The sequence below is a fragment of the Fistularia commersonii genome, chromosome 25 (genome assembly GCF_037954325.1).
Source record: "Fistularia commersonii isolate RoL2024-O1a breed Wild chromosome 25, RoL_Fcom_v1.0, whole genome shotgun sequence".
NCBI lineage: Eukaryota > Metazoa > Chordata > Actinopteri > Syngnathiformes > Fistulariidae > Fistularia > Fistularia commersonii.
In genome coordinates, this window is record NC_141308.1 from 11,576,053 (window position 1) to 11,595,000 (window position 18,948).

The 18,948-nt window shown below is 49.4% G+C and overlaps 1 protein-coding gene across 1 annotated transcript in view; it reads left to right on the top strand.

The window, feature by feature from the left end:
* cdh24b (cadherin 24, type 2b) overlaps nucleotides 1–18,948 on the top strand; it is a 111,743-nt gene that overhangs the window by 31,380 nt on the left and 61,415 nt on the right. Inside the window, exon 2 of the mRNA XM_086172590.1 lies at nucleotides 8,117–9,526. Within this exon, the coding sequence (XP_086028716.1) occupies nucleotides 8,387–9,526 (1,140 nt within the window). The 5' untranslated portion in view covers nucleotides 8,117–8,386. The remainder of the gene's footprint in view (nucleotides 1–8,116; nucleotides 9,527–18,948) is intronic.

Consider the following 18,948-nt stretch of genomic DNA (forward strand, 5'->3'; position numbering starts at 1 on the left):
GCCGAAAACGGAGAGGAGGGTCAGCTTCAGAGGAATGAAGCTGAGACTCACAGGAAGCAACTCTAATGGAATCCCAGAGTAAAAGAAATGCAATTTGCATGAATTTATCAGACATGTACGGCCGCCGCCGCCGCCGCCGCTTCATCTTTTAACCGCACCGACGGTGGCGCCGCCGGCCCCGCTGGGGAATATTAGGAGGAATCAAACACCTGAGCGCCTGCGGAGAACACGCCGCGCTGTTTCTCTAAACCAGCTTGATCTCGCCACTGCAGGAGACAAACAGGAAGGGGTTCCTCGAAACGCGCATCGGAGGGGAGAAACGGCGTGATTGAGGCGCGCCGTCGAGCGCCATTACCCCCCCCCCTCCGTCCCGTCCAATAACCTCGCCGCCTCACCGCGAAGCCGCCATCGCTGACGCTTATTACCCCAGACAGCCTTGGTGGCGTCGATGTGTTTATTCATCTCTGAAACGACCCGCCGCCACCTTGGTGCGTCCTCTCCGCCGGCCCCTGCGAGTTGGATAAATGGCGTCGGCGCGGAATTAAAAGATCCCGGCGCCATAAGGAGTGCGATCATTGGCTGATCCGAGGATGTGTTCAGGGTCAAGAGGCCACTCTGAGCTTTCTTTAAAAAAAAAAGAATAGAAAAAAAAAAGTGGGAGGAAATCTCCGATCCGAGCATGTCATGCAGATGCTAATTTCTACACACACACACACACACACACACACACACACATACATGCACTCAACTTTGGGGGAGAAATCCTGAGGACTTGTGCTGAAATGTCAGCCGGTGTGTTGGAGAAGGATCAGATGGCTTTTTGATGTTGCCGAGCGGAGGGGCGGGGGGGGGGGCGGGGGGAGCGAGGCCGGCTCGATCGGCATCAGGTGTAATTTGGGTAACGGCGCTGGCAGCTGATGACTCACTGTTTTTGAAAAAAAAAAATAAAAAAATAAAAATAGAAACGAGCCGAGCGCCAATCGGGGGAAGACATGAATCGGACAAGCCGCCAGACACCTCGACATCCGCTGACCTTTGCGCCGGGGAGATCGTTGGGTCCGATCAGACTCAATCCTCGAGTGTGTGTGTGTGTGTGTTAGTGTGTGTGTGTGTGTGAAACGTAGCGACATGCACTGAAACGTCGCTCTGGGCCGAAACTGTTTTCCTTCTCCGCTCCGCTTGCAGATGACGACATTTGTGAATGCGCTGCAGAAGCGCTGCAGTACCCCTCCAGGCCACTAGGTGGCGCTGTTTTTTCTGTGCTGTTTTTTTTTTTGTTTGTTTTTTGCAATGGAAGCGCTACCTTTTTAGCGCCGCGACGACTTACGTGGGCGTTACGGCGGGTGTAAACATCAACAGAGGCGATTGAGTTACGAGAAGGTGGAAATTTTCGCGTTGGAGGTTAAACGGCGTCAGTTAACCGAGATCCGTTAATCGCCGCCGGTTAAACGTCCCCTTCGCTCACTGCCGAAGCTGCTGCGCTGGAACCTTCCGCCCACTCCAGAGCAATTACAGCTCCGGTGTATTTTTTAAAAGACCGGTAACCCCCCCACTCCGACCCCCTCGCCGCCTCTTGTGATTCATTATTTGTGAGTCATTAAGGCTCCCATTCAGCGCTACCTTCGGTGTCACTCACCGCAGTCGCAAATGATAATATCAAGATTCACATCCGCCGACGTTTCGGCGAGATCAAGGTTCCCCCGACGAGCGGGTCAGCTAAAGCTGAGCTCGTGCCGTCGATGGAACCGGTCGGGTCTCCTCGTCGCCATGGTGACGACCCCAACCCGACTCCTCTGGAGCTGATCCACCGCTAATGCTATTGATGTACTTTTCTAGGATTTCACCAATCTGCCAATCAGGAGGCGGCGCCCTCTTTCCGCCGCCGTCCTCAACCGACTAGCGGGTCGGAGTGAGACATTCTTGATCCGGAGCCGAGGCGGTAAAATACGGCGCCCGGTGGTTGTCCCCGTCCTGACCCCCCGCCGCCGCCGCCGCCTCCGCCGCCGCCGCTCCGTGAGCCTCCAGCCGCCCTCTCAAGATTTATTCGATCTTTACTGCCGCGCTCGCCGTTTATACACTGTAGTCCGAGATAAAGCTGCTGCGGCGGGATGGCAGGGGGAGGCGGCGGCGGCGGCGGCGGCGGCCAGGTGACACCCGGTAAAAGTCGGTTTAATCCCGACATTTTAATCCTGAGATTAGACTTTACCTGCAACCGCGTGAAAGATGCACCGTCCGCTCTGCCAGTGAAGGCATCATGGATTCCTCTTGTTTCTCCCCATTGGAAAAAAGACCAAGCAGGGACTCAGCATTCATTCATTCATTCATTCAAACATATAGAAACAAGAATATTCACCCTCTCATTCATGTCATATAGAGACATGCAACCATTCACCCTGTCATCCATGTGGTAGAGAGACACAACTATTCATCCTCTCATTTATATGCCCTGGAAAAACAAAATACATTCACCCTGTCATTCAAACATCTTGCAGAGACCAAAATAATTCAGCCTTTATTTATGTCTAAAGAGACAAAAACATTCACCCTGTCATTGACATGTCGTATAAAGAAGAATAACAATTCACCCTCTCATTCAAACATCATGTAGAGACGCAACCATTCATCCTGTCATTCACTCCTTATATGGACATGCAAACATTCACCCTCACAAAGAAAAAAATTCACCCTCTCATTTACACGATAAAAACATTCACCCTGTCATTTGAATGTCATATAAAAACTAAAAAAATCACCCTCTCATTTGCACATCATGGAGAAACAAAAACATTCACCCTGTCATTGACATGTCGTATAGAGAAGAATAACAAATCACAAATGGATGAATCCATTCATCCTGTCATTCACTCCTGATATGGACATGCAAACATTCACCCTCATAAAGAAAACAAATCACCCTCTCATTTGTACATCATGTAGAAACAAAAACATTCACCCTGTCATTCGCACGTCATCAACATGCAACCATTTACGCTCTTAAAGAAACAAAAAATCACCCTCTCATTTATTCTAACCGTTCACGCGTCCTGTTTCCATGCATTCACACATTCACGTCATGTAGAGACATCTGATTGGTCGATGGTCGTCTCGTCTCGTGCGCGGAAACACGGCAGCGTGCTTCCCGGGAGGAGGCGTGTTGCGTTCAGGCGCCGCCGGTCGAATGAATGGATTTTTCTTCTTCTTTTGCAAGACAACAAGAGCAGCAGCGTCTCGGGATCGACGCTTTACAATCAGGTTACACGTTGAGCGGCGAGGCTGCGGAGCGGCAGGATTATAAACTATGTAACGGGACCGCCGGTTTACAAGGGGTGTGTGTGTGTGTGTGTGTGTGTGTGTGTTGCAAAAACAAAAAACATAACATTTCTTCCATCAAACTTGGGTAAACTGCAACCGGGTCGTACCATTCTTCCAGATAAGCGGGGGTGCTGGTGGGCGGAGTTAAACTGACTTGGTTTCACCCAAGCCTTTTTTTTTTTTTTTTTTTTTTTTTTGATGATAACAGCTAATCTCTTCAAATCTCTGGTTCAGATGTGGTAGAAACTTCTGGACTCGCCAACGGCCGCCGCCGCCGCCGGCCAATCCCATGGCTTTTTGTTGCAGGACAAGTTTCCCGTTGCGTTCAATGACCCTCCGACGTTTGACATTTAAAGTTCACGCCGTTTGATTAGCCGTGCACGGCCCCATGCAAACTTAACCTCTATTTAATCCTAACCCACACTCTCACACTCATCATTTATTGCTCAATGTGTGTTTGTGTGTGTTTGTGTGTGTGTGTGTGTGTGTGTGTGTGTGTGTACCTGTGAAGGACGAGATGATAGATGAGGTGCGAGCGGGAATTCGTGCATTAGAAGATAAAAATAAAAAAAAAAACAACTCCTCGCTGTTTGTTCTCTCTCTTCTTCACACTCCGGACGGCTTCTGCATCTCGCCAAGCCTGGATCACCTCCTACTCCTCTTTCTACTCCTCTTTCTACTCCTCTTCCTCTTTCTACTCCTCTTTCTACTCCTCTTCCTCTTCTTCCTCTTCCTGCTTCTCCTCATTCTTCACCTCCTTCTCTTCCTCCTGTGCCTCTTCTTCCTCCTCCTCTTCCTATTCTTCCTCCTCTTCCTCTTCCTCTTCCTCCTCCTCGTCCTATTCTTCCTCCTCTTCCTATTCTTCCTCCTCCTCCTCTTCCTCCCCCTCCTCATTCTTCACCTCCTTCTCTTCGTCTACCTCATCCTACCCCTCTTTCTTCTCCTCTTCCTCCTCATTCTTCTCCTTCCTCTTCCTCTTCCTCTTCGTCCTCTTCCTCTTCCTGTTCCTCTTCATCTTCTTCCTCTTCCTGTTCCTCTTCCTCTTTGTCCTCTTCCTCTTCCTGTTCCTCTTCCTCTTCCTGTTCCTCTTCCTGTTCCTCTTCCTCCTCTTCCTCTTTATCTTCTTCCTCCTCTGCTTCCTCTTCCTCCTCTTCCTCTTCATCTTCTTCCTCTTCCTCTTCCTGTTCCTCTTCCTCCTCCCCCTTGACACCAGTGACGAGCTCTTTTGCCCTCGCCTGCAGCTACACAAGTAACATGAAGACAATTCCGGTGTGTGTGTGTGTGCACGCGTGTGTGTGTGTGTGTGTGTGTGTGTGTGTGTGTGTGTGTTTTGGTACAATATTTTGCTAAAAGTGGTTGAAGTGTCGCGGCAGCACATGTGTTGATAGTTTAGTTTCTTTCCTTCCTTTTCCCCCCCGGCCTGGAGGAGGATCGACGCCGGCGAGGAGGAGGAGGTTTAATTCAAATTTCCGTCGCGGGTCTTAATCGACGGAGCGGATCTGCCGGCCGGACCGACCCCCGGAGACGCGTGATTAAGATATTAATGCCTCCGGCCGACGGGTTCCCCCGGAGCTCCGGGGAAACCGAGCCGCCGGAGGCTGGGCGGCGGCGGCGGCGGCGACGCGTTCCCCCGGAAAACCCCTCAAATTAGGAGGCGATACCTCCGCTTTCTTCTCCCTTTTATCAACTCTACTCCAAATCGTGACGCCGCGTTTACAGGCGACCGGTTTAATCCCTCCGCCGCTGCTTCAGCGAGGATTAATAAAGAAGAATCCCCGCCGCTAAGGGGTGGAAATGAGGAAATATGAGCTCCCCGGTCGGTACGAATCAGAAGCGACCAATTATCTCCACTCGGGACGACAGCGCCCCCTTCAGGTGAGGCGCCGCCGCCGCGGTTTCCGTTCATGTTTGTGACGCCGCAAAATAAAAACACCACCTTCGGCACGTCAGGAACATGAAGAGCTGTAAATTTGAGCCGCCTTGATATTCCTACCTTGCACGCCGCCGCCGCCGCCGCCGCCGCGGGCTTGTTAACAAGGTGCCCGCGGCAATGATTGCCTGGCCGTCAAACTCCCAGCTGATAAGTTCCTGCGGGGAGGCGGACGGGCGGCGAGGAGCTCTGTCATTGGATTCACCCTGATCGCCTCCCCGTGCTGTAAACCGGAGATAACGCGCCGCCGTTCCTGACTGACGCCCCGACCCTGGCGACGCCCCTCGCGATTTACGTCCCCCCCCCCCCGCTCTCGGCCCGGGGCGTCCGGCGAGCCGGCCGGCGCCCGTCACTTCCAAGGTGGCGAGTCCTCAGGGACGGGAACCGGCGTGATTGATAGACTCTTCGGCGCGGCGGGGAAACAACGGCGGTAGATTTGGTGAGATGGCAGCCGGCGTGCGGGAGGGTCGTCTCGAGATGAAGCCGAGGTCGACCCCGACTGCGGTCACGCCTGGGTGAATGCGCTGACAGGGTCTGGCGGCGGCGGCGGCGGCGGTGTCACCTCCCCCTCGCCGATCCGTCCCGCGGGAGCAGAATGAAGACGGCCTCCGCGCACTCACTTCGCAATCTTCTTTCACGGCGGATACGATTTCACAGTGTTGGCGAGGCTTCTCCTGAAAGATCTGGAAGCCTCGGGAGGCCCGAAGGTTTTTTTTTTTTTTTTTCCCGTCCCGGTTGCAGGAGACCGGCGTGTCCCTGACCGCCGCCGCCGCCGTCTTTACCGCGCGAACGTGTCGGGGATTAAACTCCCAGCGGAGGAAGGCGAGGAGCGCGCTGATTGTCTGGTCGCGGTCTTCAGACTTCTGTGGGTGTTAGCGGCGCGCTGTCAAGAAATGCTAACATGGCCTGGATTTGTGACGCTTTTTTTTTTTTTTTCTCTTCCTAAACCCCCAGCTAGCCGTCGTGTTGCCTGAAGTTAGCCAACCGTTTTGGACTGAACACATTCGCCCTCCTGTCTTAGAAGGTCTCGAGTCATGTTTTCCTGTTCTTACAACATGTACTCTGGCTGCCCGCATGCCTGTAACATGCAGATGGATGGATGGATGGATGGATGAAGGATGGATGGATGGATGGATGGATGGATGGATGGAAGACTGGCTGTCACATAGTAATTGTAAAACCCAATCACTTGATAATCTTTAGTTGGTGGTATCAAAGGGAATCAAATTTTGGGAATTGTTGAGTGGACTGAGGGATAGATGGATGGACGGACAGATGGACGGATGGACGGATGGATGGACAGATGGATGGATAAAACAGTTGGTTGGATTGGATGGATGGATGGAGGCGTGGACAGATGCATGTTTTGCAAAGTATCACTTAGTAATCTTCTCATCATGGTTGGTTATATTGATAGGGTACCCCTAATTGGGAATGATGGACAGATGGACAGATGGACGGACAGACAGATAGACAGACTGATGCATTTTCCACAACAACTGAATGTCAGGTAGAAATCCTCTAAACAAAGCATGTGGTATTGATAGGGTTTCCCTAATTGGGAGTTCTAGAGTGGACCGAGTGATGGACGGATGGACAGACGGGTGGATGGATGGATGGACGAATGGACAGCTGCATATTTCTCAATGGCCGAGTGTCACATAGTAATCTTCTAATCAAAGCTGGTGGCATTGACAAGGCAGCCCATTTTGGGGAATACCTTAGTGGACCGAGTGAGTCCATATGCAGACGACCATGTGGGGTTCACCTCAGGTTAGCGGAGGCGACCGCCTCTGCTGTTTACGCTGATGTCATCACGGTCCGCAGAACTCGGGAGGAAGAAGATCTGGCCTGTCACGGGTTTGCTTTGGCCCGACAACACCGAGCATCAGTAAAGTCAAGCGCCCCGACCCCTGTGCCAGACAACGGAGTAGAAGCTAAAGGTGCCAGAAGTAAATCCAGCGCACTCGGCCTGAACGCAGGGTGTCGGAACACGTTCTGATGATGCCGGTTTCCGTCCGTACGGGACGCTACTCCGTCAAAACGTGACGTCGTGCCTTCGTTCGTGGCTTAGAACCGTTCCCTCTCTGAACCCGAGGTGAAGTTCGTCCGCTCGGAGGGCCTTTTTCTAACGGCGCGCGGATCGAAGTGAAATATAAAGCACAAAGGGGTCGAGTTGAGATTTTTTTCGGGGACTCCCAGGATGGAGTTACTGGAGCTGAACCGGCTCCGCGAGGCTAAAGCTCCGCCGCTTCAAGAGTCTTTGTTTTTAATCCAGTCGTCTGGAATTTTGGGCGGCGCGTCGCTTCAAAGGGTCGACTCCGAGAGAAACGTATCCTTCAACCGGGAGTTTCATGCGAACGCAAACACGGGGAAAAATCACTTAAAGAAAAAACACCACAGATGTTCCAAGAACCCAAAGAAAAAGCTACACGATTGATTGATATCTGACATTTCGAGTGGCTCCCGGATAGAAAGCTCCCGGCGGCGTTCGCGACAGGGGGCCTCGCATCGGCATCGACGCGATGACTGACGGATCAAAGTGCGACACTAATCGGGCTAATTAATCATGCATCAAAGTCACCAGACGCCGTCTCGCCGTTGTCACTTCCCACTTCCACGGGCTGAGATCTCTGACAGCCGCCGCCGTGGAAAAGCTCACAGCCTCCCCCTCCCGCCCCTCCTTAGGCTACATCTCGTCCCCAACAGGGAGGGGCCGCGGGACTCGGGTCACGGCGAAGGCTTGGAAAAGCTCGCCGCCGTGGAAAACCCGCCCCCGCCGCCGCCGCCACCTGCCCGCGTGGCTCCACTTTTAATTAACGCGGCGCAAACGATTAAAGTTTTAACTTAATTATCTTTATCTTCTCCTCGCAGGGCGTTCAACCCTCCGCCGGAAACCGAATGAGACACTCCGGCAGAAGAGGACTCGGGGAACGGGAGGTTGACGAGGGAAACCGTCAGAGAGGCGCGGCGAGATAGAGGGAGATATCAAGCGGCGGCGGAAAGAGAGGGAGGAGTGACTGACATCTGCCCTCCGGCTCGGCGTGAAGGACGAGGGGAGGGCGGCGCCGAGACGGACGGGAGGATGAAGACGACCGGAAAACAAGGCGGCAAACCTCGCTCGGATTAGGACCTCGAGGCAAGATGGTGGCCGGAAAGCTGCTGCTGCTGCTTCTGCTGGGTTGCTTGTGTCTGCTAGAGGCGCCGGCGGTCGCTAAGATCCTGCGGCGGCGAGGAGTGGGCGGGTCCCGCCTGGGGAAGCCGGGGGAGCAGCGGGACGCGAACGTGGACGCCGACTCCGCCGCGGCGGCGCCGACGACTCTGAGGAACCCGGCGAGCCGCGAACAGCAGGCCGCCATCTCCTACTCCAGGACGCCGCCGAGCCGCGGCGCCGCCAAGGACAGGAAGTCGATTAAACCCAAACGCGAAGCCGACTCCGTCGCCCAGGAGGGCAGGAAGGGTCGCAACAACACCAGGAACTCGGAGGCCAGAACGGGGAAGCCGCTCGCCGCTCATCACAAGCCGGACCCGCACGCTAACAAGACCCGCTTCAGGTCGGGTTCCAAACCCCGCGCCAGACCCGACGCCGTCGACGGAAACCGCAAATTAAACCTCACCGGCGGCTACGGCGTCCTGAAGCTGCTGTCGAAGGAGAACCTCGTCAGGATCGTCAACTCCCAGATGCAGAAGGTTCCGGGTCTGGGCAGGAAGCGAGATTTGATTGACGTTAATCACGGACAGCTCGAGCCTCTGAAACTGGCCAGACAAGACGCGGCCGTCACTCAGTCGCACGCCGGGTTCGACAATCGGACCGCCGTCCCCCCGTATCTCAGCCGAGAGCAGAGGGCCGCCGCGGAGGGGACGGACGTTTCGGGGCCGCCGGGATCCGACGCCGCCGACGGCAAGGGCGAACGGCGCGTCTTCGCGGCGTCCACGCCCGGCGGCGAGGTGAAGGAAGCCGCGTTTAGCCGGACGGAAGCGCCGTTCGCATCCGCCGGACTCCTGGCGCCGCACTCTTCCTCCCTTCCGCCCGCGAACGGATGGTCAGATTCGCCCCGGGACGCGGCGGCGGCTCAAACGGACGCCGGAGACGGAAAGCAGGCGGACGGCAGCCGCGTCCTCAGGCTCCGCCCCGGACTGGTGTTCGAGGAGGCCGAGCCGGAGTCGGAGACGGCGGAGCCGGAGGGCGGCGCGCAGCGCTCCCGCAGCAGGAGGAGCTGGATCTGGAACCAGTTCTTCGTGATCGAGGAGTACGCCGGGCCGGAGCCGGTGCTGATTGGACGGGTAAGGAGGAGAGATAAACACTTCATCCGGGATTCAGGTGCTGAAACGCTTCATGAATATTTTAACACCCAACCTGGCGAATCCATCCTCGACCTGTCTGGGGATCGTCGGCTCCCCCCTCTACGGGCGCAATGGTACGATCCGATATATCTGCATCGCTGAGCATGAACCCCCCGGCCGAGGAGGGGTGACGGTCCGGAGAGTGACATGAAAAAATGCAGATCCTGGTCGGAGGTCGGAGGTCAAATCCAGGAGAATTAGCAGCTTTTAGCTTGTGCTCCTCACCTGAAGGGGGCGGAGGGGGGGTTCATTTGGACTCGTTCACACTCAGGATTAACGGGATTCGTCTCACACACACACACACACACACACACACACACACACAGAGTTATCTGGACAACATGCAGCCGGCTGTGCTCCTGTCTCCTCTGCTCTGCAATTTATTACAATCATTGGGCGTCGCACCCTCCTCCTCCTCTTGTTACTCTTCCTCTTCCTTTTAGTCTTCTTCCTCTTCCTCCTCTTTCTCTTCCTCTTCTTCCTTCTTTCTCTTTCTCGTCTTCCTCTTCCTCTTCCTCCTCTTGTTATTCTACCTCTTCCTCCTCCCTCTTCCTTTTAGTCTTCTTCCCCTTCCTCCTCCTTGTCCTCTTCCGCTTCTTCCTCCTCCTCCTTTTCCTCCTCCTCTTCCTCTTCCTCCTCTTTCTCTTCTTCTTCTTCCTCCTCCTATTCCTCTTCCTCTTTCTCTTTCTCTTCTTCCTCTTCCTCTTCCTCCTCTTTCTCTTCTTCTTCTTCCTCCTCCTATTCCTCTTCCTCTTTCTCTTCTTCCTCCTCCTATTCCTCTTCCTCTTCCTCCTCTTCCTCCTCTTTCTCTTCCTCTTCTTCCTCTTCCTCTTCCTCTTCCTCTTCCTCTTCCTCTTCCTCTTCCTCCCTCTCCACCTCCACCACACACAAGCTAATTTATTTAGCCTTGCCGGTCGGATTGTCCAAGCAAATGAATGGTAACGATCCCACCTGTGACGCTGGGGGAGGTGCAACTGTGTGTGTGTGTGTGTGTGTGTGTGTGTGTGTGTGTGTGTGTGTGTGTGTGTGTGTGAGCTGGGAATATGGTAGCATTCAGGAGCCCCCCGCTACTCTTCCCACGACTGTTACGAACAAAAATGAAAATAATGATGATAAAAAATTTGAATGATTATTGTCCTGCTGATGATCACCATGGTAACGGAATCAGAATTAGAAAAAACTTTATTTGTCCTCGGAGGGGCAATCGGGGAAAATAGCGTGAGGTGAAGTGAAATGTCTAAAGGAGGATATTTGAAAAAAAAAAAAAAAAAATCTAGAAAACAAAAAATAACTACTTCCAGAACCAGCGTGACTAATGAAAAGCTGCATGGTTGCGATTATATTTTTTATTTCATTATTATTTCTGCGCCTCCCCATGCCATAAAAATAATTTTAATAATAGATATATAATAATCAGATTCATACAGAATCCTTGTGATCGAGCATAAAATCAGATTTTTGCTTTTTTATGTAGAAGATGTTTTAATACACAGTAACATGAGGGACTTCAGTAGTACGACGAGTTCTCCTCCTACCACTACTAATAATAATAGTAACAATAATTAATAGTAATTAATAATAATAATGCATGTGCTGCTGCTGACAGCAACACTTCCCCCGCTAATAATAACAATCATACGAATAATACATTTAATTGAACTCGACACTGCAGACATATTTAGAGACACAAAATACACATTTAACAAATACAGAGAATGAATTATAATCAGGACTGATGATGAACGTGCCGCACTGATCATCACCATGACTACTACTATTGCTACTCCTAATAATAATAATAATAATAATAATAATATTATTGATGCTAATACTTATAATGAAGTCATTTCTGTTTTTTTTTTCTTCACTGTCTGTTTTTGCCCCATTTTTCTGGATGTTTCTGGACTCTTGTTGTTCCAAAATGAATTCCCACACAAATATTGGATGTAGATCTGTGTGTGCATGTGTGTGTGTTCGTGTCTGTGTGTGTGTGTTGTCTCAGTGGTGTGTGTGTGTGTGTGTGTGTGCGCCGCTTCAGCGTCCTCGGAGCACGATCCCCTTCCACTCGTGCTGATTGAATCAGGAAGTGCAAATCCATCGCTAGCGCAAGCTAAAGGCTATGCTAACGGCTAGCATGGGTTAGCCTCCCACGCGCTAAAAATCCAATCCAACCATTTCCTGTTTTACACTTGCACGTGCACGGGAGGGGGTCGAGGGTTCGAGCGCCAAACGGGCCAGCGTGCACGCGGTCGCCACGTGCAAAGCCTCGGCGGCCAAAATGCTGCGTCAGGCAGGTATCCCTGCCAGCATGTCGCCTGACACACACACACACACACACCGATATGATAGTGCTGACACTTGGAACACACCCATAGCACTATTCTCTCTGTGTGTGTGTGTGTGTGTGAGGCCAGAGATGCATCTGATTAGTGTGTAATAGACAGCCTCACAAGAATAATGCTCTTACAGATTAATGCGCTCATGAATTTTTAATCCGCCGCTCTGGTTGAAGGTAGACGAGATCAACGTCGGCCTCGTATCCCGGCGACCCGGCGGCGGCGGCGGCGGCGGCGGTACGACCTCGGACGGGGCAGAGCGCCATCTAAATCTGCACATTTCAGGATGTAGACACGTCCAGATTGTAGTCATTTTAAATTTGCACGCACGCTGCAAGGCAAGGCATCTGAGGTGTGTGTGTGTGTGTGTGTGTGTGTGTGTGTGTGAGATCTCGGACAGCTCAGTCCGGATAAATCTCTATCAGCGGCATGAAAAGGAGCCAAGGCTTTAATCTGCCGTGTCAAAAGGACAGAGAGTCTCCGGGGTAATGAATTATGGGATGCCTTTGTCGCTGGAGCGGCGGCGTCAAGTGTGATTTCAACGGGTTATTTATGAGGTAGGGGGCGGAGCCTCCTCGCCGCCTTCCAGGAAGTCTTTTTTGTTTACCTGGAGAGTCGTTCTTCTGACCTCCTCACACACACACACACACACACACACACACACATACACACTCACATGCACGGCGTTGTGTTTCCCTCTCACGTCGCCGCCCCGTGATAATTGTGAATTTAATCGATGCTGTCACACGACCCGTGTGGCGCCGGGTACCCGCTGGTCGCCGTGGCAACATGTGAAAAAAAACAACAAAATACCGATGTATATATATTTTTTTCCCTTGAAGAGGAAAGGATTAAGACAATCCGCCCCTTTTCTGATTGGCTCTTTTCCTCCTCATCCTCCTCTTCCTCGCCCTTGAAATGCAAACCAGGTGTGCTAATGCTAATGTGACACGTACACCTATCTATCTATCTATCTATCTATCTATCTATCTATCTATCTATCTATCTATCTATCTATCTATCTATCTATCTATCTATCTATCTATCTATCTATCTATCTATCTATCTATCTATCTATCTATTCCTTTTCTGGCTGCTCTTTATTTTCTTTGCTTTTACTATTTTTTTTCCAAATTGTCCTATTTAATTTCAAATTTTCAGCCCCTTTTTTCAGATTTTTCACTTTTTTTTATTATTATTATTATTATTATTATTATGTTTATTTTCCGCGTTTTTCCTTCCCGATATTTTCTCTCGTCCGTCTGCACACCGATACATTTATTTACCATTTTCTCCTGCTTTTATCCCGTAAATGTATTTCCTCCTCTCCCCCTCATCCCTCTGTTCTGGCCGGCGGCCTCCTGGCCGAGGCCTAAACAAGTATTTTGCACCTGTTTGCATCATCCCGGCGAGCGGCGAAGAAAAAAAAAAAGAAAGAAGGGAAAGAAAGAAAGAAAACCCGGAATGAGAACACAAAGAAAAGGTTTATTCGGCCGAAACGGTTTTTCCCCCCGCGGCCGTTTCTGGACGTTCAGGGACCAGCGGGTCGGGGATGAGCGCGGACTTTCCCTCGCGATCCATATTCTGCAACACAAACCCGACGCAAAGCCGGGGCGGCTGCTTGAAGGAGATAAAGAAGGTGGAGGAGGAGGAGGAAGAGGAGGAGGAGGGGTTGCAATCAGTTAAACGGAAGTCAGAAGGTGGAACAAAACCAGTGTGATGTTGGCAAGAGGACAGCAGATACATACAGCTAGGCTACTACTGCTAATAATAATTATAATAATAATAATAATAAAAAAAAAACTTGAACGCAGCAGGAGGGATCTAGCAATTAAATTGAGATCAACTTTATTGATCCACATCAATTCCTTTGTCACAGCAGCGTAACCGTTATAGTGTCAAAAACTGAGAAAAAATAAATATGAATATAAACAAAGACAGCGGAAGATGCAAAAATAGAGACAAAAAAATTTAACTCGCCGGCGAAAAAATAGCAGGGGGGAACAACAGCGATAATAATGAACGAATGAATTCATAATAATAAATTATAAAATAAATTCAGAATAATAAATTATAAAAATGTTTTCAACTTAAAAGAATTAATGCCAAACAAGCTGAGTTTCTTTCAAAAAAGTGTCGTACGATAAGTCGCACCAGCCAATAAATGCATAACGAAGAAGCAAAAAACATCTAAGTCGCATTTTTGGTGGGACTTTATTTGATAAAATCAGAAACCAAGAAGAGATTTTTCACCTTGAAAGGAAAGTTTGATGTCCGAGCGGAACATTTGCTGTTTAAACCTTATCTTTATTAGAACAGTTAGAACAAGCAAACGCTTTCCGTCCACAGCCAAGGCTGTCAAACGTACCGTTAAAGCCCGCCATGAAATAAATATACAATTTGAAAAAAAAAAACAACTAAACATCATGAACTACTTTTTTTTTAGATAAAAATGCAGTTCCTATATTGTCCGCTAGGGGCGCAACGTTTCTGTCAGCGTTAGCAACATAGCACGTAGCAGCTTCCGGGTCCGTAAATAGCATTTTTGCTACATTTTACCGCTTTTCCGTCGGAGACGACATCTTCATCAGCAAGATGTCCTTGTCATAAAGGAGCGGAGTGGGATCGCTTAATCAGCAAATTTTTATTTGAAAAAAAAAAAAAAGGGACTGATTTAGATAACAATAGTTAGTTTTTGGAGGTGGGATTAAAAACAGGGAATTTGCAAGTAATGACTGACAGATTATGTGTTTGAAGCGCAAAGCTCTCCAGAAAAAAATTGAATTTTTATTTTTTCTCTTGAGGAGATCCAAGATTGAAATTTAAGAATTTCATTCTTGGATTTACATTGTTTTCTTTTACTTCCTTACACCTTTCTTACATCCTTATTACACCTTTATTACATCCTTATTACACCTTTGTTACAATCATATTACACAAGATCATCTCACTTCATTGGATTTTCAGCAGGTTTTCTATTTTAAATCAACTTTCAAAATCTTCCCAAAAAATATACTTCCTCTTTCTCTGCAGGGATTTTTTTTCAGCAGTGTTTGGAGAGCGAGCCGAGGAGCGGGGATTAACCGTCGTAATCCGAAAGCTTCCTAGCGACAACCGCAGTGAAAGTACATGAAGTCGCAGTAAAACTACCTCCAACCTGTATTCTGTTACTCCTCGCTATTCTCAAAATACAAGATAATTGCTGATTATTAGCCACGCTAGCATGCTATTTCACTTCGTGCAGCTTGTAATCTGCAGGATATGATTTTCCTTTTTGGGGGGCACTTATGTTCAGTCTTTTTCAGTTACTTTATAAGTTTGAATCTTAAATTTTCAATGGGACAAGCGTCATAGGACCAGCAGATACCGGCACATGTCGCGGCTGTCAGAATGACAATAACGACCATGTGAAATTACCGTGTAGATTTTAATATAAGTCGCACCTGAGTATAAGTGGCAGAACCAGCCAAACCAGGAAAAAAGTGCGACTTATAGTCCCAAAAATATGGTTAGTGGTGTTTTTTTCCACGGGCCGGCTTTGACCCTCGTGGCGGGCCAGTATCGGCCCGCGGGCCGGACGTTTGACACCCCTGAATTAAACAGTGATGAAGACGGGGGGATGCGAAATGAGAGGGGGGCCGTAACCGTGGTTGGGCGGATGAAGGGTGGATGAGGAGGGGGTTTTGGGGCGACATTATGGGGGGGGTCCCGGGCGGGAAAGGTGATTGGCTGAAAGGTCAAAGGTTAATGACTTACAAGTGGCTAAAGAGGGGAAGGTGTGAGGAGTCGCGGGTGAAGGAGGGAAAGAAGAAAGGAAGAGCTTGAGATCACACGCACACACACACACACACACACACACACACACACACACACACACACACACAGAGGCACGCACGGGCGCCAACTCCGAAGATGACCTTTGACCCCATTCAGCGGAATCAAGGAGGGCTAATGGAGAGAGGATCACAGAGGCAAAGGGGGGTTGGTTTCCACGGCGATGGTGGGCGTCTGATGGGAAACGCTGTCTCGAGTTCTGGGCCGCCCTCCATCCAGACGGCCAGCGCCTTATTATGGGATGTCTGGGGAGAAAAAAACCAACCCTAGCGGGTGTTGTTGATTGAAAATCCCCTGAGTATGAGACGGCCAGGCATGGATGCGTCTATTTCCTGGCTTCGTTTAAAAGTACTGAGTGTGGGCGTGTGTGTGTGTCTGTGTGTGTGTGTGTGTGTGTGTGTGTGTGTGTGTGTGTGTGTGTGTGCAAGTCTCATGGTGACGCCTTCAGCCAAGGAATTATATTCAATTGTCATTTTTTTTTCACGGCCTGGACTTTTAACCCTTTCCAGACTGAATGTGTCAGAAGTGGGAAACATTTCGGTCTGTGCATGTGTGTGTATGTGTGTGTGTGTGTGTGTGTGGGTGTGTGTGTGTAAGTGTGTGTGTGAAGCGGAAATTATTTGTGCGGGCGTCAATTATTCCGAGTGAGCCCTGCAACCATGACCTTCACCTTATATTTATGTGTCGGCATGCACTTCGCTTCTCCTGATGGCCCTGAAGGGGGGAGTAAGTGTGTGTGTGTGTGTGTGTGTGTGTGTGTGTGTGTGTGTGTGTGTGTGTGTGTGTGTGTGTGTGTGTATGGGTGGGGGGTCACATGACAGGAGAGAGAGGTTAGGGACTGGAGGTTTGCCAGGGATTATATAATGTGACCAGTCGCTCCCCTGCTAACCGCTTCGTGACGGCTGTCAGGTCAGAGAAATTGATTAGGGGGGGTTGCCATGGCAACCAGGCAGTCAATTTGACCGATCAGTTAATCAGCAAATTTTTAATTGAAAAAAAATCAATAAAGTGACCGATTAAGATAATGATGGTTATGTTTTGCAAGAAACGACTGATAGATTATGTGATTGATGCACAAAGTTTGCCAGAAAAAAATGGAAATTGATTTTTTTCTCATCAATAATCCAAGTATCAACGTTTGGGTGTTTCTTTTCTGAGATTTAAATTATACATTTATTGTAGTAAAAGTTATTGTAGTAAAACTAGTATTTTGTTACTGCTCACTATTATCAAATTACTTGATTATCAGGTGAAATTACTGATTATCAACCACGCTAGCATGCTAGCTTTAGCTTTAACTTTAGCTAGCTTTAACTTTAGCTAGCATGCTAACTTTAGCATGCTAACCTTAGCAGAGCCTCATGTGTTAGGGTTTCGCTAAAGGTGGAATCACAAAGTCATCCTTGAAAAAATGGCTAAATCAAGTGTGTTAATATTTTAAGAGTTCCAAAGGGGGAACATACACGACCGCGAACACACACACACACACACACACACACACACACACACACACACAACACATATGAACACACAAGCGCACACACTTTCCCGTGAGAGGATCCAGTTCTACGATGCAGCGTCCACTTTAGGAGTAACTGAACTTCATGCATGTCCCCGGGTCAAACACACTCACTCACACACACACACATACACACACACACACACATAGACACACACACACACACACACACACACACACACACACACACACACACACACACACACACACACACACACAGGATTCAGTACTTTTTTTGTACTCCCCAAAGCGAGTACTGTATTTCTACCGTAATTTCTGGACTATTGAGTGCACCTGAATATAAGCCGCACCAACTATAGATCTTCTTTTCCTTTGGGGTTTTCCCTTCAGGTGTGGCCACAGAGACTCCACCTTCTCCATGTAACCCTATTCTCTGCATCCTCCTCTCTCACACCAACTAACTTCATATCTTCTCTCACTACATCCAGAAATGTTCTCTTTGGTCTTCTTCTAGACCTTCAATTCCAGCATCTTCTACCAATATACTGTATTCTCTGTCCCTCCTTGAACATGACCCAAACATCTCAGTCTGGCTTCTCTGACCTTCTTTCCAAAACATCTAACATGTGCCATCCCTCTGATGGACTCATTCCTCCTATCCATCCTCATCACTCCGAAAGAGAACCTCAACTTCTTCATCTCTGTGACCTCCAGCTCTGCCTCCTGACTTCTCTTCATTGTTACTGTCTCCAAACCTTTCAGAATCGCTGGTCTCACCACTGTCTTGTCCACCTGTTAGTCTTCTATCTCATAGTACCTCTGTAGTACACCTGTAGTACCCCATAGTACCCATAGTACTATCTCATACTACCCCATAGTAGCCACTTTTCTCCACCCGTTTCAACCTGCTTGAACCCGTTTCTTTTCCACACTCTGGACTTTAGACCGTAAGCACTTGAAATTCTTAGACTTCTTGATCTCCACTCCCTGTAGCCTCACCGTTCCACCCGGGTTCCTCTCATTCACACATATATATTCTGTCTTGCTGCAACAATCCGTCATTCCTCTCCTTTCCAGAGCATACCTCCACCTCTCATTCCTCAACCTGTTCCCTGCTCTCACGACAGATCACAATGTCATCTCCAAACATCATGGTCCATGGAGATTCCTGACTCACCTCATCTGTCAGCCTGTCTATCACCACTGCAAACAAGAAGGGGCTCAGAGCTGATCCCTGATGGAGTCCCACCTCCACCTTGAACTTCTCTGTTACACCTACAGCAAACTTCACCGCGAGCATACATGTCCTGCACCGGTCTAACATACTTCCGAGCCACTCCACATCCTTATACAATACCAGAGTTCCTCTCTTGGCACCCAATGTGACACAATGTCATCTGCAATATCTGTTTATATGACGCACATGCATATTTTAAATGATATGTACTGCACAATTTACATATTGTTATTTCAGCAGGGCTTAAACTGTTTGGATATCCTGTGGTAGTACTGCGAACTGCATACCGAGTACTGCATACTGCATACTGCAAACCGCGTCTTTGAATATAAATACACATGCCTCCTCCTCGCTGCTCGAAATTCCCCGTCAGTATTTTTCTTCCTCCCCCTGACAGATCCTCGCACACACACACACACACACACACACACACACACCCACACACACACACACTGAGTCAGAGTCTTGCCGGCGT